We start from the raw sequence: 23,948 nt of genomic DNA, 5'->3' as shown, positions 1-23,948 counted from the left end.
TGGTAAACACCAAAGCGTACACTAGTGGACGGACTAAGACAGAGAAAAATCCTCCAAGAACATTGATCATGAGTTCTGGGAAATAAGGGGAAGTAAATAAAACTAACCTTGGCATTTTGGATATGAAGTAGTTCATATAAGGTTTAAATTGAATAAAATGAGGAAATGACCCTTACAGTGGAGTTGCGAAACCTATGCAGCTGTGTAAAGAAAGCTTTTTACTTGGTTGTGCAAAAATTGCGAAAAAACCCAACAGGAACTACTTCATTTCTAAAGGTCACAGTGCGATGACATCGTTATGATCATTTCAGTGACTATTTCCTTTTCACAAGTCAAATGGATTTCTCTTACGATCCTATTTATCGCTTGAGTCGATAACGAAAAGTATTTATTGCACTCTCACGCCCCTCAGATGATTATTTTGAAACATATTTTCTGGCTTTATGGTTAAAAAGAAATCAGTGATTGATATTGAAGTCTGAATTAAAGTATAATTATGAATACGGCCAATTACTGCAATTTGATGGGGTTGGTATTTTGTTGTCGGTGACTTCTTTTTCGTACATTGTAATTTGCAACCTTGAATTATTAATTGAGGTAGTAAGGTTGTTTGGCAATATTTTTGCGTTCAAGTTTCCTCAAACAGTACGAGGGAAAGATTCAAAGAAGATTATAGGTAAAGTGCACCTCGTCATTAGCACCTCGTGATCAACATCAGAAGTCACCATTACATCGCCTTTACATTAATTATTAATACTGAAACTTTTTCGGTAAAAAATATGACAAGCGAAAAAATACTATTTTTTCTTAACACGATATGATAAGATTTGAGCGGGTGTCTAAAAGGATATTGCATCCAATTAAGCTCTTTGCTTGAGTATTAAAAGACCGATGGCAAAATTTAATCAGTCATGATTAATTGCCGATCATTCTGTTTTAAAATAACTTTCATTTTATTACTTTTGCTCCCTGCCGTTACTTCATGTGATAGTGTGAGCTGGTAATGGTAATTTTAATTTGTTCGCCTCAATACTTTAATTGCTTCAAGTATGCGTGACCCAGATGAATTATCCTGAAACATTTGCGAAATAGGCTTACCACAAGCCATGTTTATGCTTAATTAAGCTCACGTTTATAAAATTTTTCAAACTGCGTGTTTGATATTTTTGATTTATACCCTTCGGATATCGAAGGTATTGCGTAAGCAGCGTCATAATATAATTTATGTAATACAAGAGAACTCATTTATTTAGGTCATGTATATAAATGAATAAGCCGGCTTAGACGTGAGTGCCTCTTAATTGGATCTGTGCACGCGATGTTTTTAAGTAACATTGTACAAAAGTGAAACCGAATTCGGAGGAAAGTTCCAGCAGATTATTTCATAACTCTGACAGCCAGGAGGTCGAGTTATCTTTTTCCTCTCGCAAACCGTGTACTTGATTTTAAAGGTCGAGGTCTCAGCACTAATTCATCACATTGAAGTCGAGCGACAGAGTTTGAAGAGCAAATAGAACACGGTCTTTGAGGTAAGAGGTTTATATTTGATAAGTCAGACTCCTTCTGTTAATAACCCACTCGGGTTCCGAAATCTCTTCTCGTCACTCTCTCTTAAAAATATGTATCAATATGATCGTAGGGAAAGTCCTGCTAGCCCAATTACAGTCACCACTGTCGAGATATCGACGGCCGGGCCAGATATCTGCAGATGTAAACACCCTGATCTTGATTTGGGAACGAGAAATTGAAAGACTAATCTCTTTTTATTTTAAGTGTTGAGCTATTTTTCTCGCACAAGCAGTAATCTTCCTGAGATTTCAGCTGACTTGGCTACAATTTACCAACCTGAAAAATAAAAAAAACACCATACCCGTTATATACCAAGCCAGTTGTGTAATTGGGCCAGACATCTGCAGATATAAATACTCTGGTTCTTATTTGAGAACAAAAGTTCAAAGATTGTGTTTTTTTTTTTTTTTCATTTGAATATTAGAGCTGATTTGTTCGCAAGAGTAAAACTCTTCCTGAGACTTCAGCAGACTTGGAGGACAAAAATCATACCTCTTCCATACCAAGCTAATGACATTAAAACTGTTTGACAAGGTTAAGATGCTGATATTAAAGCTAAGCTAGCTTTAAAGCAACGCTAAAAATTGTAGGAAAAAAAAACAACAGGTTTTTTAGTATCTTTCACCTTTTTTTTCTAATTCAGTGTTTTTTTATAGGGTAGCTAAAGAGAAAATATCGCAGGTGGTAGAGATCCCACCTCAGGGCATTCGATTACAGACCATCGCTTATTTAAGGCAGACGCAGTTGGATTAAAACGCCATGTCATTTGCGATTTCTTCAAAATTCTACACTTTTATGGTTTTTACGACCATATTTCAGCCATTTGGGTAAGTAAAATATGTTCAATTTTTACCACGACCTTATTAATGAAGTCAGGAAAAAAAACTTTTCGAGTCTAAATAAAGGATTATTCATAGTTCTTGGCGTTCAAAGTAATTACAACCCTTTTTTTAGTTCTGGTTTACCTCAGTCAAAACTGATCAATGACCACAGTGATGTTGGGTTTACAGAACTTTCATTCATCTATTTTTTGCAATCTTTGAGGCATAACCGATAGATTTTCATATAAGTATGTGTTGATTATTTTGAAATACTTTGACATATTTTTCAGATTGAATTCGTTTGTCGTAAGATTTGGCTTGATTTCCGAATTTTCAATATAGTTTGTCACGATTAAATTTTGACATGACTGCTGTGATCGCTGATGACTGTTTTCAAGAACTGAATTTAGTTTTGGGCCTCTATCGAGGAATATGGGTTAGTTTAAATGAATAAAGGCTGATAGTTTCGAAAGAAACTGTTTGGGGCTGCGTCGGTGGGAGTAACGAAATAATTTGGATATATCAACAAAGTTGAAGTGGTAAATTGGCCTCCGTAACGATAACAAAAGCTGACGTTTCGAGCGTTAGCCCCTCGTCGGAGCGAAGTTTAAATGCTTTGTTTTAGTTTCAACAAGAGCTGAAAATCTCTCGATATCAAAAGCAAAACAATCCATCGCCCGCGTCCTTCTTGTGCAAACTACTTACAAAGAGTGTCTTTTATTGTAAAGTAGTCATAACGCTCGTGCAGGGATAAATAAATACTTTTAACCTTGATTCCCTGAACCCAGCCTCTAAAACACCTCTTGCACTGAAGCAAAGTAGAAAACTATATGATAAGACGTTTCTGGTAGTTAACGCCTGATATGTGCGACTGCGGTAATAATATACGTAATAATATACGAAACAATAGCGCACCACGTCCTGTTGTTTAGCTTATGACTTGCAACTGTTAATGAGGATCGTGCGGAGCTCTTGAAGGCTAATAATTGAGGCGTTATCTTGTCAGCTATTCCTGATGATGCTCGATATCACAGATCCACAAAATTCCTTCAATTGAGTGCAGAACAAAAGGCATATCGAGGTTCAAACCGAATTCAAATTAATTTATATTTGTCAAACCAGTTGCGTGGCAAGTAACAAAATGTATTTCGAAATGAAGAGTTTGCATAATTCATAAATTCATTTTCAAAAACATAAATGATTAAAGGTGTTTAAAAAATCTGATGACGCTATTTTTCAAAGTGAATGTCTGAGTATAAAAAAGTTTTCTTCGTTATTTTACTTCTTTGGTGTTTTTTTCGTGTCTATTCTGTAAAAAATTTTCTCTTTCTTTTTGATATTACAAAATTATTCTAATTTGGTCTCGAAAACCTATAAAAACCTACCTGATTACCATGAATATTATAAACGAATATTACAACAAAATGAAATTAACAGGGCCATTTTTACACATTGCCAAAAAGGTTGGCACATTCTGTTGATAAACGAACATCACCTACCAATAAATCCAATTTACTCATGAAGAGAAATATTTCATCTAAATAAATTACAACTTGGAATACTGTTTCATCAATTATATTCAACTTGGAAAAAAAAATTGCACACGATAGGGATACACAATGTATGAAGACATCAATTTTGAAATCACTTTGTTTTGGACCTAACATTTGCGTATCGAAAAACGCATCGACGATAAGAAAATTAGGTACCACTTTTGATTTCTTCATGAAATGTAGTTGAATATCTCTCCGCCCAGTTTGCTCAAGAGTTACGAATCTAGATGTAAAAGATTCCCAAAAATAGCCGTATGTAATTAGACTTTCTCAAAGCATTGTTTCAAAAGATCCTTGCATTAATTAAAATGAGTTTGGAAAAAAATCGTGTAGTGAAAACATCGCTCAAGGTCAAACCCGTTTCTTCTAGGATGTTCATGAGCTTAAGAAAAAGTCTATCATAGATAGTTTACTCTGGGAGATAGTGATAAATCTCTTAGAGAGGCCTTCGCTGTCATTATTAGCATGTCATGGTAAGTTTTCGATTTCCTATGACGAAAACGTTTGTGATTGACCTACCATCGTGATGTGTCCATTATTCTTTCAAAAACGGCTAGAAACTAATGGTAGTTATGGAACAACTTATAAAAGCACGCAATGTGCAAGTGAACAGAATGAAAAATAACTCAGCAGGCTCTGCCGAAATTAATATGGAGAATTATGGCTTTATTTTAAAGCAAAGAAGTTGGAGTATTATCCACCAATAATAAAGACCGCCTGCAATACTAATTGAGATCCCTTCCATCAAATTGTCGGTAGGATCTTAAATTGAGAAAAACAACAAGTATGGCTGTTGGCAGAGAAAATAGTGAAGATTTATTCATTTCACGGCTTTCCAAGCAAAACATCTCCGAAATGAAAACTGTGATGTTTGGAGAGAGAAAATTAAGTCATGAACCCTGCAAAAAAGTGCGTTATAGGTTATACATCAGCGAGCCCATGAGTTTCCCAAATTTTGATCCTATTATCTCTATGACACAGTACCACAGTAACTACCACTAACAAAACACGTCTTTTACTGATTTACTGACAGGTCTTCACAAAGAGTTGCCAATCAGATGTTATTTGATTTATTGTTTTCACATTATGATAAGGACGTGAGACCCAACCACGGAGGTACTTATCTGTTTTATTGTTTTTATTAGTATTGTTGGTTTTTTTCTTTTTCTTTTTCTTCTCTTTGTTCACGTTGTTGTTGTTGTTTGTTGTTTGTTGTTTGTCGATTGATATTTTTGGTGTTAATTGGCGTTTGTTGCTGTTTTCGTTGTTTTTGCTGATGTGGTTCTTCCTTGTCCCTTCCTTCGTTTTCTTCGTATTTTATTTCTCCTTCTTCTTTTTTTTCGTTCTTTTTTAGTCGGGCCATTGGATATGGAGGTGGACCTGTACGTCGAGTCGTTTGCAAATATTGCAGAAGCCAATATGGTAAGGGATCAATCATCTCTCTAAGACATTAAGCTTTTCAATGCTTAAATGTGTGCGCACATTTCAGATAGGAACACGATTTTGCAACTTTAGGATGCGTCCGAAATGAAGCCCAATGATCGGAAGACGCTTCGTTTGTCAAAATGATTGTCCAACTATAAAAAATCCTAAACAAATGCTTAGTAATAGGAGACTGAAAGATCAATTTTTAAATCCTTTTAGGAGTACACCTTATTTGGTTACTTTCGTCACTACTGGACAGACAAGCGTTTAGCGAATAAATCCAGGGAGATTATTCACCTGAAGGGATCAACCATTGAGCATGCGTGGTTGCCTGATACATATATCAGTAATTCAAGACAGTCCAATCTCAGACAAAAAGACTCCGAAGCAGAGAGTTCTTTATTTCTTTATCCCAATGGCGCAATTTTCTACTCGAAAGGGTAAGTTCAGGATTATAAAATGAGTCATCTAAGAGATATCATATGAACTTATCCTGGTACGAAGAACTAGGCAGGTTCGCTGATTAACAAGGCTTTAAGTTTGTGCTAATTAACTGAGGTTGTTCTTAGACCTGGACCGGCTTTCACGGTGAGAAAAGTTCATCTTCTTTAATCACTGGTCCCCGAAGCAGAACTCCCCGACAGTCAAAAACCCGATTTGCTCTTATAGCTCAAAAGATCTATTTAAACCTTAGCTGAGACTCTGAAAGGGATAATTGCTCCTGAGGAGGCTGGAGCACTGGTACTTAAGGGTTAATCGTGACTCCGTGCTCTTGACGTCTTCAGCACTCCTAAATGTAAATCGGACTCTTGACCGACGGATGAAGCCAAGCATCTAACCATAGATCCTAAGTTAAAGCCTAGAAAACAAAACGAAAGCTAGCAAAGAGAACCTTCTTTTCTATCCTTTCTTTTCCTCTTCCCACTGATCCTCTTTCCAATCCTATCTTCCTATTTTTCAGTAGCCTTCTGGAAATTTTCCTATCCCTATAATCTCAAACATTCCTTTCTCTGTTTACCTGTGTGGCTCTCATCTTGCCTCCCTTTTGTCCAAGGTCTCTAAAATAAAATAATCCCTTCTCTGCTTTCCTGTTTCGCTTCATAACTACTTTCCTCTTTCTATAAGGTCTCATTTGGGTCTCTTTTGTTTTTGGTTTTTTTTTTTAATTCAGGGTGAAAATTGTGGCCTCTTGTGCCATGGACTTGAAGGATTTTCCAATGGACACACAAAAGTGTGGCTTATCTTTGGGAAGTTGTAAGTGTTTGATTGCATGACTTTTTTGAAAAAATAATAGTCTTCTTTTAATTTGTTTTGACCGAGGAAAATGACAGTTTGCCTCCCTCTTTTGGCTATCTTAGAGTTATTCTCCAAAAGCAATCATGAAAATAATCAAAAAATGCTGTGATTCGACCATGTCTCTCATACTTGTTTTTGGGTACTAATGAGAGAATATTGACCGCCAATTGAGCACTTTGATTGGTTGATTTTAGTTATTGGCCCTCTGACTTCCTGAGTCGTGTAATAAAATAACTTATTGAACGTTTTGGTGAAGTATTGCCAAATTTTTTTATTTGTTGTTTGTATTTTGACTCGGCACAACTTGTCAGAAAAATTTTCAGGGATATACTGCACAACAAAACATCTGATAAGGTAGTTATATATTGTAAGGAAAAAATGTGTCTTGGTCACTCATGAGAGCAAAAGAATACTGATGGGAGACTTAAGATGTTAACCTACGATAACTAAAACGTGAGCGGAGCTTGGTCTGATACTAAAGCAGTAAATTAATTTCGTGCAGATGGACACAGCTCGGCAGATGTCGAATACAAGTGGAAGCGGGACAATATCGTAGTTGAGAAAAAGAACATTGCTCAGTTTGACATGACAGAAGCCTCAACAGACAGAAACGTTATGTCTTATGTCTCTGGTTGGTTATCTAAAGTGTCTTGCATGTTTAAGTTCTGAAAAAGTCTTTCATGTAACTTTGTTTGAAAAGTCGTTGCCCTTCACCTACAAGAGCTATGAAATTTATAGATCGAGATATGCTTTTTTCTCGAATAAATTATGTTTCTTGTCTTCTCTACGCGAAAAGTGAACTGAAAAGCTGAATGCGGAACTTTACTATCTTACAGGGCGTAAGTGTGATTTTTTTAAAGCGAATTGCCGTTTTCTTATTAGTGCAGACACGTGCCCTTAAATGCGATCTTAGAATAATAAGAGATCCAGATATGCTGTAAGACAACTTAGGTTTGTAAAAAGCGCCGCTTGTTCGCCACATTCTTCGTTATCGAGTCAATGTGGCATGTACGTCTTACATGACCAAACCTTACATCCACAGGAAACTACACCCAACTTCTAGTCTCCTTCCACTTTGAACGTCGTATTGGTTATTACGTCAATCAGGTCTACATCCCGGACACGCTGATAGTCACAATCAGTTGGATCGTTTTCTGGTTGGGCCAGGATGATATGGGAGGTCGAGTAGGACTGGGAATCACCACGCTTTTGACCATAATGTTTCTGTTGGGCTCGGTGAATATGTCTCTTCCTCGAGTGAGCTATGCCAAGGCTATAGACTGGTATCTGATTGTCTCCTTTGTGTTCGTGTTTCTTGTTTTGTTCGAGTGCATCATCGTGTACGTTTTCCGTCAACAAAAGCGATCACGGGAAGAGAGCGGTCGGGACAGGAGTTTAGACCTAGAGGAGGGAAAGACAGAGGTAAGGAAATAAATGGGAATTGGAATAATGAACCAAAGGCTTGCCTGCCCCCATGGCTTTCTGATCGACTGCTTGACGGGCCGGTGCTCCACCAGCTGGTGAGAACAAGTCACCTTACGAGCCAGAAGGCCTAATCCGGACTGTAGCTTTTCCCGGTTTTGTCAGCATAAAGAGTTAAGCAGTATTGATTTTTCTCCCGGATGGGATACTAGCTCGCAAAGGGTGATTTCCCCCCACCCACAATCCCCACTCCCTTCCAGCATTTCGTCGTGTTTCCCTAGCAGTGCGCTGGTATCCTTTTATATTCCTGGGTGGAGAGAGACAGTGTAAGATTGAAGTATCCTGAATGCTTTTCCTAGAGAAACACTACACAATTCCCGGCTAGGTTTCAATAGTAGATCTCTTGATTCGAAGCCAAACATGCCAACCCATAGATAACCGCTGAATCCTGCATAAAAAAACCCAATGTTTATTGCGTCCAGCGTGGAGATACAAGACTGTACGTTGGTGCTGAGAGCTATCTCAAAATTTTGGGTCATAACTTTAACAAATGACATGTCATAGCGATGGTGTCCTCGGTTGAAAAGTTATGAATAGTTACCTTATTTGTTCTTTGATCATGATAGAAGTGTCATCTCTTTTGCAGAGAGCACGTATTGGAGATAGTTTGTATATAGAAAAGCTCTTAAAGAATGATGGTTTTGTAAACGTGGAGATGCTTTCAAACAACAGTGAATTGACGATAGTCAGTTCACGAAACAACGTCAACTCATTCCTCCCAGAGAAAAAAAGTGACATTGAAATGACAGAAAGGTCAATTCAGAGAGAAACGATGAGTTTGAAAAAGAATCGAGCAAGGCTTTCGATTGGTGATGTAATCGATCGTATCTCGCGCTTTATTTTTCCTCTTGCCTTCATTTCTTTCAACGTCTTTTATTGGAATCATTACTTAAACAAATGATATGGTAAAGAGTGTTCTGGGTCAAATTACTAGCTTTACAGAAAGGACCATAACATGAAGATTTAAACATTACAAAATCACAGGAAACTTTTGGAGAAACTGATTTTTTATTCCTTGTAGTCGTTGCTGAATTTTTTCTGAGATAATAACAATTAACGCTTTCTTTAATCACTGATAAACATGTATGTGCACATGTAATTTCGTTTGAATGTAGTGTTAGATTGTTAACCTTCCATTCCCAAGATCTTGGGTGTTTATTGTTTTCTGTCATTTCTGTTATTTCTAGTAATATTAACTCTGAGAGTTTCCTTAAGACTCAGACAAGCTCATTAGATGAAATCTTCAGTTCAGTTCTCAATACCTGTTTTCCTCAGATTTTAATAGTATTTAGATCGAGGAGAAATGACACCCTAGCCGGGCTAAGGATTAGGTGGTTTACATTCGTTTATGACCTTGAGCACAAAATACAGAAATACAGACTTCTGCATGATCGAATTCCTCAAAGTTTCAACTCTTTAAATCTTTATGATAGTTTAGCTCATGAATACTGGCAATGTGGGAAAATTCGTTTCATTTGGGTGTTAATGAACACTGACATTGAAGGCTCCAAGTCAGTCTCGATTTCTTTTAATGTAAGATAATAAGTCCTCTAAGTCCATTATTCCTCGTGAACTCCAGGAATTGTACGAGGGAGCCAAATCATATTGCATTTGGTAAAACATTCACGATGGGTTTCTAATATTGAACAATTTAAAGCAACAGAAAATGAAAAAAAAAATGATATAAACTATAATTCTTAAATGTTCATGTTGAATTAATGAATGTCAGGTGCGTTCTTTGTTTGTAAAGAAGAAATAGCCCTGTAAGTGTGAAATAAAGCATGGAAAACTTAACTGTCGTATTGTTGCAATATCTTAATTGCATTCCGAAGCTATATCTATTTCATATTTTGATAATTACGGTGTTTGGTTATTTACTTTTGGTTTGTTTGTTTCAGTCTTGTAGAGGATGGTTTGATCGATTGACAGATAAGTCCATCCATTCATTCGTTCATTCATTCGTTCATTTATTCATCCATTAGTCAGTCAGTCGGTTAGTCAAACATTCAGTCAATCGATTATTATTATATGCCGATCACCCAAACATTCGTTCATTAATTTGATTATTCTTTATTAACTCTCACTCGCTAACTCTTCCTCTCTCCCACTCATTTACTCACTCTCTCGCCTACTATTCATTCATTCTTTTATTCATAATTCATTCGCCCATTTTCCCATTCATTAAAACTCGCTCGCTCACTAAGTCTCTCGGATCTCTCTCTCATTTAGTCACCCAGTCGCTTATTACTCATGTACTTGTTCGTTTGTTCATCAATACATTCATTCATTCATTCAACATAGCAAATTGTAGAAAATCATTGACCAAGTGCAGTATGAGCGGCCTTTAAGCAGCAACTCGAAATCAATTTAAAAAATAAACTTTTGCCCCTTTTAAAACGTCTGGGGAATGTATCACCTTCACAGGCACCTATCAGCTGTATTTAATTCCCCGGTATCTAAATTAAGTTGAACCCTAACTAATCCATTAGAAAATACTTCTAGTGTACAATTACAATTTTGTTTTGTTGTTCTTGTTGTTGTTTTATTATTCATTTTTTGGAGCCTTTGCATCACATATAAGAATTCTACCATTGCCACTCATTTATGAAAGTTGCGTTTGAATTTGCATTGCAAATATATCTCAACTTATTTCATATTCACTGTCTTCGTCAACTTTGCACGAGGCGTTTTGCTCTTCTGCTTCTTGATCAAAAACACGCTTGCAAAGCAAGGTTTCTTCGGAGAATAATTCTTGAGAAGGCAAGTCTCAGATCGAGATTAAGTCCCTGGATCTTCTTAGAGCGGGAAGACTCTCGAAGCTAGTGAGCCTAACAATCTGAAATTCAACGGCAGTGGCGGGCTTGAGATTTGAAGTGACGGTGGACCAGCTCGTTCAAGGAACCTCGCAGCACTTCAGTGTAAGTAGCAAGAACGAAAATTGAATTGTATCTGAGTTTCATGGTTTAATGTGCTTAGCTATAACATGATTTTAGGCATTTTGGAGTAGGTTGATGTTACGGCAGTAATGACAGTTAAATGTCTTCGATAACACTGATTAACATGTCTACCGAGTCGAAAAGCGTACAGATATTGATACACGGTCTACAGATATCTTAGAATTGGGGCCTTGGATATTTTTTTTTATCATTATCAGTTTTGAAGAAAAATAATTAAACTTGTAATGCTGTGATTTTTGTACTGCCATGGCATTGGAAATGAGACTTTTGAATAGGGTTTTAAAGCATCGTCAAATTTTGTTACAATTCACACTAAAGCGAAGAACTGATCGACTTATTATTAAGGGTTGGAAAAAGGAGTTTGATCGTCGAGCTCATTCAATTTTGAGTGAGTAGCTGAAACAGCGCATTTATGGCAGGGAGGGGGGAGAACTCTAGCAGTGTATCGCGTAGCTGTGGTAACTTGTAGTGCCAGGCTGATCATTATAAAATGAATATCAAGTCTGAGGCGTAATTCATAGGAAATTTTCGTCGTAAAGAAGGTAGGAACTTTCTTTAATGATTCAGTAGAAAAAAAAATTGAAGAGAAGAAGGTTGGCGCCTAATTTTACTTTAGTACTTGAGGCTACTGAACTATTTATCACCACAATTTATTATCATAGCGTATTGTTTTTCAATATTAACTAAACGTTATTTTGCTTGATTTAACGTACCTCTCGAAGCCTATTTGACTACTGTCTCTCGAAGTTAAAACAAAACTGAAAGAGTGTGCTTTGAAAATGGAATAGGAGAATAGTAAATCAGATTGCTTGTTGAGTCCAAACACTGATTTAGACCCTTCATTACGTAAGGTTTAAAACTTATAGCCTAATTTGAGATGTCTAGCGCTTGTGCTTCATTCCAATTTGGAGAGTCTGCACCAAAATGTGATATTCCTTTTTGTTCCATTTTGAAACACATTTAAAATCAGTAAAGTATTCGCAATTAATAAAATTGCAAGACAAGGTATAAAAAAAGATTATTATGAACGCGTTACCATCTCTGCATGTAAATGAAATTTATGTAAAATGATGTGGTGTCGCATATAAAAACGTCAAAGTCAAGCTTAACTATTTCAGGAACCTTGTTAAAAAAAAAAAAACGACAAAAGAAATTATGCTACTGAAAATGAATTAAGAGAAACGTAAATAAGCTTGCTTCTTGAGTCCAAACACTAATTCAGACCCTTCATTACGTAAGGTTTTAAAATTGTCGCCTAATTTTGAGATGTCCAGTCCTTACGCTTCATTCCAATTTGGAGAATATATGCGCCAAAATGTGATATTCCTTAAATTGTGCACAAAACATTTTTTAAATCTCTGAAAGGTCTTTGATATTCAGTAGGGAACATGAGACCAGATAGCTCAAAATCTTAAACATATTTTTTAGTCCGTGTTATCAAGAGTACTTTCTTGTGATACGATTGGAATATTAGATGCCTCAAAGAGCTTTCATTAAGAAGAACAGTCTTAGAAAAGTTATTTTGATGTTCAAGTTTAAATTTTGTAAACAGATTGTTTATGCGATTTGGTTTGTATGTTCATTTGTACTGATTCGCTAAAGCCAAGAGACTGTAAACCTTATCCTGTGAGCTTTATAGAAATTTCGGAGACTTGAGGAGCATGCCAATAGCGTTGCTTAACAATACTAGGAAAACAAATGATTCTGGATATAAAACATGAATGAACTAACAAACAAGGAGATAACCATAATTATTCATAGATATCTTTTCAGAGAAAAAGGTTCGTTATATGAATAGATGGCTTGATTTCAGATTATGGACTTTTCAAAACATTAACAAGCAAACACAATCCCACCAGCGCTAGTTACAGTGAATAATTTAGAAAATATAGGTTGTTTAAGAAACCTGTTGCAGCTTTTATTTTCCCTATGAAAGGTATCTTTGGGATTCCACTGTTTTCAGTTCAATGTTAGTCAAATTTTATTCTTGATTTGTTACAGTTTTCGATGCCAAGTCTTTTCGGTGTGGCAGGAAGAGAATCTAATTGGATTCTTTGAAATATTTTTCTTTTTTCTTCGTAATCGTTAACAGACACAGAAGCTGTTGATAAGGGTTTTCCGATTTGACGAAAGTTTGCACCAGACTCTTCCGCGTTCTGAATGATAATTTATTCAATTAAGAAGTGATGATGTTATTGTTCGTGGTTGTTTAAGTTGACCCAGTCAGTTCGGCTTTAACTAAGCTTTTACCTAGCAGTAAGTTTCACTTCCGCAGACTTCTGCTAAATCAGAAAGCCCTATTTAAATATTGATATACACCTGACAAACACTGAGTTAAGAACCAAAATTAAGCTGATTTGAAAAACACTTGTTAACACTCAAACTGTATCGAGAAAAATTAGTGGTAACTGGATGAGCATCTGGCAAAATCAAGATTTGGAAAAATCAAAGCTGCAATTTAGGTCGAGAGCTCTTTATTAATGAGGCTCAGTGTTTTGTATTCTTTCCACACATTGTAATTACAGGATTTATTTGTTAGTCAATGCAAAATGATCGGAATGCTATTGAACTTTGCTCACGCACGGTTCTCAAAGAGCTGCTAAAACTATAACAAAGACAACTATTTTTCTAGCAAGTTCCAGTAATTAGTATTCAGGTAGATAATTTATTGAAACTTGAATGCCAAATTTGTTACGGTTTAAAATTGATTAATCTAGCTCAATCTTTGAGAACAACAAGTTGGAGAATCGTTAAAATTTAATAAGTTTATTTCGAAAAGTTCACTAAGATTTTAATCGCTAAATCCAGGTTACTAGTATGTTTTCTTGTTCAAGGCGACAAAAAAAAAACTCAAGGATTTAAAGTCAATTATTCGATGTTGAATAGCCTGAGAAGTGTAACGACCGAACTCAGTGTCCTGGTAGGAACAAAAGAATTTTACGTCCACCTAATTCCTTATACAAATTAAATGTCGTGGATGATTAGATTTTCCACGGGGGGTGCAAGTGCAACCTTCACATAATACGATCGTAGACCATTGTTCAAAAACCTGTTATTTATGCTCGGCCCAAAAAACTATGTCTGATCAATCGGTTAAACTGTTCGTTTTTCTCTTTAGTGTTTTCTAACCACGACGGTAAAAAATAAAACATTTTGTGGGAGTGTTTTCCAGAGAATCCTGAATTTTTGATGGTTCGTACTCTAGATCATATCCTTAATAATGCCGGGTTTATTTTTATTTTCTTGCAGACTGACTGGTGAATCAAACAGAGAGAGACAAGTACAAGTGGAAGATAGCATTTAATCAGAGATGCAAAACAGATTTAACGAAATTCTAGCAAAGATGTTATGGTAATTTGCCAAAATCGGAGACTACAAGACAAACGTAAGCAAATGTTGTTTGGCGCGTTTATTCAAATTTGAACTTTCTAGGTCAAGAGGCATTTTAAAATTTTCAATTTTCCCGCCAAAAAAGTTATAAAAAATACAGGCGTTCCTAATGCGCATGCGCCATTTTTTAATTTAATACAGAAGTAACATCTGCTCATAGGTGCCTAATTTTTCGCCAAAAAACTTAGAAAAACACGCATGCGCCAGTTTTTTTTTTTTAGGAAAATCTGTATGGTCAATAAACATAATACTTATTCCTTTGTTGTCTTTATTTTTATTAGACACTGAAATAAACTGATCAGTTTGTGCAGTCTTTTATTGTCTTTTAATATACACTCAATGATCCACACATTTAAACATTCTTTTATTACTCTTTAGAATAAACTAAGTAATTTCAATTAAATTCATGAGTAGATGTCAGAAAAAAATTTTCGAGTATGTACTAAGACTTTTGGCGGGAAAAATTTGTGGAATTTGCACAGCTTTTTCGGCAAAATTTTTAAAAAGGCTTCCTACAAGTAATCTTACACCATCTCGTGCAAAGAAGTTGAAAACGTAACGAAAACTTCTCCTATACTTTAAGAAAACGCTAGAAACACCGCTGTCTTTTGAAAATAATTCTGCTCCGAAAGGTTTTAGAATTCAGTTTCATGCACCAGGTATGTGCGATCATATTCTAAGCAAAAAAGCACGATGGCAAGCTTTGGATAGTCCAATTGAAAAAAAAAGGAAAGCGAATTTGTCGTTGAAATTTTCTTTAGCGTTTCTGCTCGGCCAATAGCTTGCCAAAGATCTTGAAAGCAGCCATTTTTCGAAATGTAACACAGGACACAAGACAGAAAAGGATGGAAAATTTTTAATATTTGTGACATGAGTATAATTATGCCTTTTTTGGACGTCAAAAATTATTAATTCAAATTCGAACTCAGTGAATTGTCGGAGTAGTTTGAAAAATTTAATTCTAAAAACTCTGGAAGATTATCTCTGGATATTATTTTGTCTTCAAGACATTTCATAATTACACTCAAAACTCTTAAAGCGTAATAGAATGAATTAGTGTCGGTAATTCGAGCATGTGCTTTGAATTTTTAGCCTCAGTAGCTAAATAAGACATTGAACGATGCAATTGGTCTCCCAATTTCTTATTCCTTTCATCAAATTGGAGAGAGTTAATTATTTAACAAGCTCAGTAGAATCCAAATTTCCTTTTCTTTTTCGTTTTTTGAACGCCAGATCGATTAAAATTGAAGATAAGGCTGCAAACTTTTATCGATATTTTGTTTTGTATTCCTGTGTTACACCGATTGACAACAAAAAAGATCTTTAAGCAACTTACGAGAAGTAAATAAATTAACTACAATATCATTAAAACTTAATACCTAGCCCAGAGAGTGACAAATTATTCCTTTTCTCGAGTGCTACTTAATTTAATACGTCTTTGCCTACTCATCGAAGTGTAACGACATTTAAGAAACAATGTGACCAAGAGATTTTATATAAACCAGCTAAAAAACAACTATTGCAATTCAAATTCTCTTGAATTCGAGGACATAGCTTTATAAATCATTTTCGCTATACTTTACGCATTATAATATATCTACAGCGCAGTTAAGGTTAGCTGAACGTTTTTTCTCGCCTGATTTATTCTTAATTTCATAAATAGCTATTGCGAAGAAAATCAATGAATAAATTGACTTGCTTCTAGGAACGTTTGATGTTAGCCACTTTTTATTTCTACGTAGACGTTTGTTCTACAAAATTAACTTGTCCTCTCAATATTTCAAATAATTATGACAATGCGTTCACAATTTCTTAAACTCTAGGAAATAAAAAGAGATAAACAATGTTGAATAAAAATTTTAAAGCGAAAATTTGAATTTGGCGTGAATATTATAAAAATTGCGTTTTGAAACAAATTTAAAATCAATAAAGTATTCGCAATTATAAAATTTCAAGACAAGGTATAAAAAAGATGATTATGAACGCGTTACCACCTCTGCATGTAAATGAAATTGATGTACAATGATCTTGTGTCGCATATAAAAACGTCAAAGTCAAGCTTAAATATTTCAGAAGCCTTGTTAAAAAAAAAAAAAAAAAAAAAATTCACTACAAAGAAATTTATGTTAATGAACAACGACTGACGTTTGGGAATGGTTGCGTTCGCCGATTATTATCAGATTGGCCTGCTTGGTTCAATAAGACGTTGATCGTCGAATTTATAAACTGTATTACAAAACAATTTAATATAAGAATTTCTTTCCAAAAGACACATCGATTGTTTTTTAACTTTACATTTCCTCTTTAAAACTTGTGATGTGGGTACACGAGAACCTTCATTGAAGTCAAATTTCTTTTAGAAATTAAAAGTATTTGTCCATTTTTTTTTCCAATGGAGAAATACAAACATCATTTATAACTGGGACGATCGTACTTTTCATAAAAACTAAAGTTTCCCAATGATCTTATTCACAATTTCTAGACAGATCAGCCTGCAGTTTTCGAAACGATTCACCAGAATCTTTTCCCTCAAAAGAAAATTTCCTTTAAAGTTTCAAAATCTATATTCTACGCTTTCAGCTGGTTTATTAAGCGATGGGCTAATTGAAAGAAGTCTCGACCAGGCATTAGAGTTTTAAACAGAGCTTCCAAACTAAAAACAGTCTCAGACGATGGAACAAAGAAGTAGACACAAGTCTTAAGATGGCACTGTATTGTTACCTCATAGAAATACTTTATCGCAGAACAAAATTAGCGAGATATCCTCGCTGATTAAAATTACGTCGAGTGAAAATTCGATGAAATCAATTTGGATCAGTAGGTGAGGTCAGTTTGTCCTCTCTGGTCTGTCTGTTTTTTTTTTTTTTGTTTTGTTTTATCATCACGTCTTGCATGGGGGGAGGGTGGGGACTGAAAGATTTGGGTTTGTAAGTTAGTGAATCAGCTTATTCTAAAGTCAGTCGTAAGAAACAAACAGTTGTTCATTACACGTTAAGATGTGTCCAAGTAAAAAACAGTGTGTTTCCAATTTGATGGCTTTCACTGGTTGATCTGAAAACAATTGACGACAGCAATGTTTTTATGTCAGAATTGGAACTTTGTAATTTCATTTGATCTTTATCCAAGGTTCTCTTTTTATCGCAGTGCCACCTTAACAAATATCACCTTTTTGCCACATCAACTAAGATGTACTTGTGGTACTCTATATGCCGTTATGCAAACAAGAAATGAGCGATGTCAGTCCCTCACAAATCACAACTGTAGTTTCGGTTTTTTTCAGCCAAGCTCATGCCTGCTTCATGATACCTCCCTCCCTTCCCTACACAATTGCTCCAAGTTTGCACAACAATCTGTACCACAACAACTTATTTCAAAAATGGTGGCTTGTTGAAACCTATTCACTTACCAAGTAGTTGATGTCATCGCAAAGTTTCCTTGTGCAAGATGACTTAGAAACGGCAATTTATAGAGCAATTTCCAGTCAAGTGTCGAAAGTATTCCTGAATTGCCCCTTTGCTTTACTTCGGTTTGTGATTGGTCAAGAAAAAACTAGCGCACTTTCTCAACCAGTTGGATTTAAGACTTTAAAGCCGACCGCAACTTGTTCACTCGTGTTTTCCCGCGATTCAGGTAATTTTCTTGTTTTTAGTTCGAGTTCTCATTGGCTCCTCGTGATATTTTCCTCGCTTTGATTGCTTGTGATTGCTTTAGTTTTGGTTTTACGACACTCAGTGAAACAGCGCTCTAGAGAAGTGGAGAACGAGGTCTCGCACTAATAAGAGCTTAAAAGCCACCATTTTTGCTACAGCTATACAAGGATATTTAAGTGCTTATCTTTCTCGTATCCTCTTCATGTTCTGTAATATGACTCCCAGCTTGACCTCCAAGACCCTATCCTTCCATACTTCTCGCAGCATTCCTCCTCCTGAAAACATAAATTAGCAAAGCGATCAGAATTTGTTTACTGTATTGAGTCTATAACAACTCTACAGATAACCCTGTTTACGAAAATATGAAATCTGGAGGGCCTTAAATGGATATTTCTCAAGGTAAGTATAGGATTTATATCATAGGTGGCAGAAATAAGTCTTCGAAAATCTCAGTATGCTGCCGCGTTCAAATACAAAATGACAACGTCCCCAAATATATCAATAAAGTCTTAAACATTTTAGCTAATGACCGAGAGATAGATGGTGTAGTGATTTTCTATAGCAATTTCTTTCAGCCAAAAATTCTGTTTCGGGAGAGGCCGAGTCGATCTGCCCAGATTTAAACAACTACTACGTGTTCACTCGCTCAACCAAGATGCTGCTCGTCATTCAGCTTTCAACAGAAGTTCAAGTTGCGTGCAAAATCACTTAAGGGAATGCTCACCTTCAGTAATAGTAATGTCCATGTAGGAATGCAGCCTACTTTCTTCCTCTTCACAGGTCAAGGGTCTTCTTTTCTCAGTGTGTGACATTATTGTCTTCAATAAGAGGGGTAGCACACCTTCACTTGTTAGGGTGCGCGATGCACTCTGGACTACTCAATAAAGACACACGAGTTCTCATCCAATATGGCGTCCTGTATTGCATAATAACTTGGTGTCAGGAGTGGGATTGCCTTTACGCCCCATCCCTTGCCTTAACTCCTTCAAGCGACGGAATCTACGAGTTTTTGATTCAGACGTACACTCTCGACGACCTCTGACCGAGAAACGACCTCGTAAGAACCAAATATGGCCGAAGGCAAGCCACCAAACCTTTCGTTCCGCGAAGACAAAGCAGCCAGTGTAAGAATTTGGCGCAGGAAATTCAATGCCTGGTGCCTGCTACAGCGAAAATGGAGGGACGCCAGCAAAAGCCCAACGACTCCAGAACACTGGGTCCCAGAAAAGGCTCAATCCGAAATAGCGGCTTTCTTTCTCGCCCTCCCGGATGATGTCTTGGAAATTTTTGATACCACAATCCTTCCGAAAATGACAACAGAAGAGAAAAAACAGCCATGGACATACCAGCAGCGTTTAGAGGGTCATTTTGTCGGTCAAGACAACGTCATGCCCCAACGACTAGCCTTCTTCAATTGCACACAAAAACCTAACGAATCCGTCACAGATTTTGAAACCCGAATCAGAAGCATTGCTCAAAAATCCAAATATTCCGAGATGACAGACCCCCTCCAGGAGCTCATGCGCGACCGCTTATGCACAGGAGTCCACAACAAAGACCTTAGAGAACTACTCCTTCATCACTACAAGGAAGACGGGAAAACACCCTACACATTCGATGAACAACTTGCTCGTGCAAAGTCCTGGGAAGCAGCTCACAACACCAACCTAACCATTATGCACTCTACCAACCCGAACCTCGAAGAGCAAGTCAATCAATTGGCAACGAAACCGACACCACCCCGTCGTGGAAACTGTGGTTGGTGCGGAGGCCTTAGACATCCCCGCAAGGACTGTCCAGCGACCAAACCAGGTACCTACTGCACCAATTGTTATATGACTGAGAACCATCTTGCCAAGGTCTGCAGATCCCCCAAAGACAAGTTCAAGTTGGCTTTTGAAAAGAAACAAAGAAAACAAGCCAAGCACCCTCCCCCTCGGCGCTCCGACACTGTTCACCACTTCTCTCAAGGGAACGAAGCATCTGCAACGTATCTTGATGATGATGATGACTACGTCGTCCACTCTTTCTCAGCTTTTGCTCTTTGTGACGACATGGAGGACGACAAATACTTCACCTGGCTCCCAGTCTCCGTTAGCCCTGAAAAGAACATAAAAGTGCTAATGCAAGTAGACTCTGCCGCATCCTGTAACACCTTACCATCATCAGTCTTCAGGAAGATATCGGCAACTGCCCCGCTACGCCCCTCGCATGTCAAGATATTCCCTTACTCTGGAGAACCTATTCGCCCATTGGGAAAAGTCAGTCTAGCCTGCGAGGGCGTCTCCCACTTCGAAACACTAGAATTTCAAGTAATAGACTCGGCATGCATCCCAGGCAAACCCGCCCTCATAAGTGGTAGAGACAGCAAGCGTCTCGGTCTACTGAAATTTCACAAAGACAGAGTGTTCTCCTCCCCAACGTCAGACATCAAACTACCCCGCATTCATCTGGCCTCCACAGATCAGACAACACCTCCCCAGTCAGCAACTACAACCGACTTGCACCCAGGCCACCTCCAGCAGACCCAATTGGTTACATCGTACAAAGACAACTTTGAGGGTCTGGGAAATGTGGGTCAGCCAGTCCATCTGACTTTGGATCCTAAAGTCACACCCTGCCATGCAGGCATTCATCGAGTACCGGTGGCGAAACTCGAAAAAGTGAAAGCACAACTTGACGCCATGGTGAAATGTGGAAAACTCAAGAAGGTGGACCAACCCACAAACTGGTGTAGTAACATGACGGTCAGAGAAAAGACCCGTCCCGATGGCACCACCAAAATACGCTTATGCTTAGATCCCAGCCAAACGCTGAATAAAGCCATCATAATTCCGCGCTACCAGATTCCTACTATACAGGAAATACTTCCACGCTTATCAAGGAAAAAGCATAAAACATTCTCCATATTCGATGCCCTCGATGGCTTCACTCAAGTTGCGCTCACAGATGAATCCAGTCTGCTCACCACCATGCACACCCCCTGGGGTCGATACTGTTGGCTCCGCCTCCCTTATGGCGTTAGTTGTGCCCCAGAGGAATTTCAGTTACGAATGCATGAGGCCCTTGAGGGTCTGCACGATGTGTATTGCATAGCTGATGACATCCTCGTCGTGGGCCAAGGCGACACAGTTGAGGAAGCAAACAGAAATCATGATCTCAATGTCCTTGCCCTAATGAAGCGCGCTCGAGACAAGCACCTGAAGTTCAACCCGCAAAAAATTCAGTTTAAACTATCACAGATCACCTTTATGGGCCATGTGATATCCAACCTGGGTGTGACACCAGACCCCAACAAAGTCAAGGCCATCTCTGCTATGCCGGCCCCTACAGATAAGCAGGGAGTGATGCGATTCTGTGGCATGGTGAACTACTTGAATACTTTCTGCCCTAACTTGTCCCCCGTGATCAAGCCCCTGTTTGACCTCACAAAGCAGGATCGTGACTTCATCTGGTCAGACATACACCAGGAAGCATTTGCCCAAGCAAAGCGTCTCATTACCAGTGCCCCATGCCTCGCTTACTTTGACAACAACAGGCCAGTCACCCTCCAAGTGGATGCCTCACAAGGAGGGCTTGGGGGAGCCCTCCTCCAGCCTAATGATTCCGGAGACCTTCAACCAGTCGCTTACACATCCTGCACCCTTCGCCCCAATGAAGAACTCTGGGCTCAAATTGAAAAAGAATGCCTTGCTATAGTGTCGGCCTGTGACAAGTGGGACCTCTGGATTTACGGCCGCGAAGTGAACGTCCACACAGACCACCAACCCTTAGAAACAATATTCAAGAAGCCTCTACACTCAGCACCTCGCCGCCTCCAGAAAATGCTGATGCGGCTGCAACGGTACAAAATCAAAGCCACATACAAGAAAGGCACGTCACTCATGCTGGCGGACACTCTCTCGAGGGCCCCTCTCCCCACCATCAACGACTCAAAACAGACCAATTTTGAGATCTTCAGACTTAACATCGACAGCGACATCAAAAACCCCAGGGTCACTTCCGAGACTCTGAATGACATCATATCTGCAACTGCGAATGACCCCACCCTCTGTCACCTGATCAGGGTCATAACCACAGGCTGGCCTTCAAGAAAATCGGAACTTACCCACAGCTTACACCCCTATTGGAACTTCAGGGAAGAACTAACCCATCAAGATGGGGTCATCTACAAAGGAACGCAAGTACTTATCCCGCTGGCAAAAAGAAACGCCATCCTACAAAAGGCTCACGCCGCCCACTTCGGAGCGGAATCAAACATCCGTCTCTGTAAGGACACTGTCTTCTGGCCAGGCATGAAGTCTGATATTCGCGAAACATGCCGTTCATGTGGGAAATGCGCACAGTTCCAATTACAGAATGCCAAGGAACCCATGAAGTCCCAGCCTATACCAAAATACCCTTGGCAGTTTATCAGCCAAGATCTTTGTGCGTTTGAGTCGAGCACCTACCTCGTCACAACCGATCACTATTCAGACTTCATCGAGGTTGATGAACTGGAAAACACCTTATCTGCCACTATTGTGGCCAAAACTGAAGCACATTTTGCTCGACATGGTGTTCCAGAAACGATTTTAACTGATAATGGACCACAATTTATTTCATCCGATTTTGAGCGGCTCTGCCACAGATACCAGACAAACCACGTCACAAGCTCACCATACTGGCCCAAGGGGAATGGAAAATCAGAGGCATCAGTAAAAATCGTAAAACGCATCCTGAAAAAATCTGGAAAAACCGGCCTGCATGAAGCCCTTCTTGTATACAGAAACACCCCCCAAGAGGGCCATCTCTTGAGCCCAGCACAAAGGAGTATGGGACGCCGCATCCGCGGACTCCTACCTATATCTACGGAGCTCTTACTACCCAGCGACCATACTACTGACATAGTCCAGGGAGCCATCGCAGCTAAGCGAACTAGGGCTAAACAACATTATGACATAACTGCTACTAACCCTCTACCTTCGTTAAATATCGGTGACTTTGTCTACGCCAAACCGTCCCCCCATCACAAGTCTGGCCCTTGGCTCTACGGTCTGGTGACCGCCATTCCGGCCCCACGCTCCTACATTGTGGAAACACCCGCAGGGTTAACCAGACGGAACCGAGCACACCTGCGCCCTGCGGCGCCACCACCTCCTGGTGCTCTAGTCCCAAGGTCGTGGTTAGATAAGCTACCTCCTAGTCCTACGCCGGCGGCAGAATCCCCACCATGCCAACCACCCATCTCACACATTACTCAACCAGCCCACCCGCCACCTCTTTCACCCACAATGCAACCACCTACCTCAAGTGCCATGCCAGTGCCGACTGCTGAAGTGGAAGCACCCGACCACCCTATTCCAATACCATTAGCACCTATCACCGACGAACCAAGCTTATGCCATCGCCCAAGCCCCATCGCCGAGGAGAGCCACACAAACAAACCTGTCACAAAAACTCGTTCGGGCCGTGTTTGCAAACCCCCTATCCGTTTGAACTTATAACTACCTCCCCGACTAATCATCAATGACACTGTTGCTGTTGGAGATTCATTTTATTACTGCTCAGTTTAACCTTGTTTTTTTTTTCCCTCTATTTTTTTTTTCTTTTTTTTCCTTCCCCCTTCGTTCCTCGATGTGCGTAAAGACACTCTTCATTTGGGGGCATTGTTGTTTCCCCCTAGCTGTGGCGGAGACTTTTTTTCGCCGACCCGTCACTGACTGTTTTGTTCAGTTATACTTTCAAAAAAAAAAAAAAAAAAAAAAAGAAGGAAGGGAGATGTTAGGGTGCGCGATGCACTCTGGACTACTCAATAAAGACACA

The 23,948-nt window shown here is 38.6% G+C and overlaps 2 protein-coding genes and 1 long non-coding RNA gene across 3 annotated transcripts; 2 read left to right on the top strand and 1 right to left on the bottom strand.

The window, feature by feature from the left end:
• Positions 1 to 365: 365 nt before the first annotated feature.
• LOC111337255 (gamma-aminobutyric acid receptor subunit beta-3) lies at positions 366 to 9,940 on the top strand. The gene is made up of 9 exons (XM_022943523.2): positions 366 to 1,529; positions 2,226 to 2,396; positions 4,977 to 5,059; positions 5,298 to 5,365; positions 5,588 to 5,808; positions 6,540 to 6,622; positions 7,167 to 7,295; positions 7,707 to 8,086; positions 8,733 to 9,940. Exons 2-9 carry the CDS (start codon positions 2,329 to 2,331, stop codon positions 9,045 to 9,047), a joined length of 1,347 nt encoding a protein of 448 aa, XP_022799258.2. The 5' UTR covers positions 366 to 1,529; positions 2,226 to 2,328; the 3' UTR covers positions 9,048 to 9,940.
• Positions 9,941 to 14,795: 4,855 nt separating this feature from the next.
• On the bottom strand, positions 14,796 to 18,985 carry LOC148729955 (uncharacterized). Its single transcript, XR_016001232.1, has 2 exons — positions 18,868 to 18,985; positions 14,796 to 18,418 (listed from the first exon to the last, which is right to left on the bottom strand). It is a non-coding gene; the product is annotated as an uncharacterized LOC148729955 (long non-coding RNA).
• Positions 18,986 to 19,213: 228 nt separating this feature from the next.
• Positions 19,214 to 23,629, top strand: LOC148729954 (uncharacterized). The gene has a single exon (XM_088761742.1). It carries the CDS (start codon positions 19,214 to 19,216, stop codon positions 23,627 to 23,629), a length of 4,416 nt encoding a protein of 1,471 aa, XP_088617868.1.
• The last annotated feature ends 319 nt before the right edge of the window (positions 23,630 to 23,948 follow it).

The sequence above is a fragment of the Stylophora pistillata genome, chromosome 5, assembly GCF_964205215.1.
Source record: "Stylophora pistillata chromosome 5, jaStyPist1.2, whole genome shotgun sequence".
NCBI lineage: Eukaryota > Metazoa > Cnidaria > Anthozoa > Scleractinia > Pocilloporidae > Stylophora > Stylophora pistillata.
The sequence above is the reverse complement of the archived record's forward strand: the minus strand, read 5'-3'. Positions and strand labels throughout refer to the sequence as shown.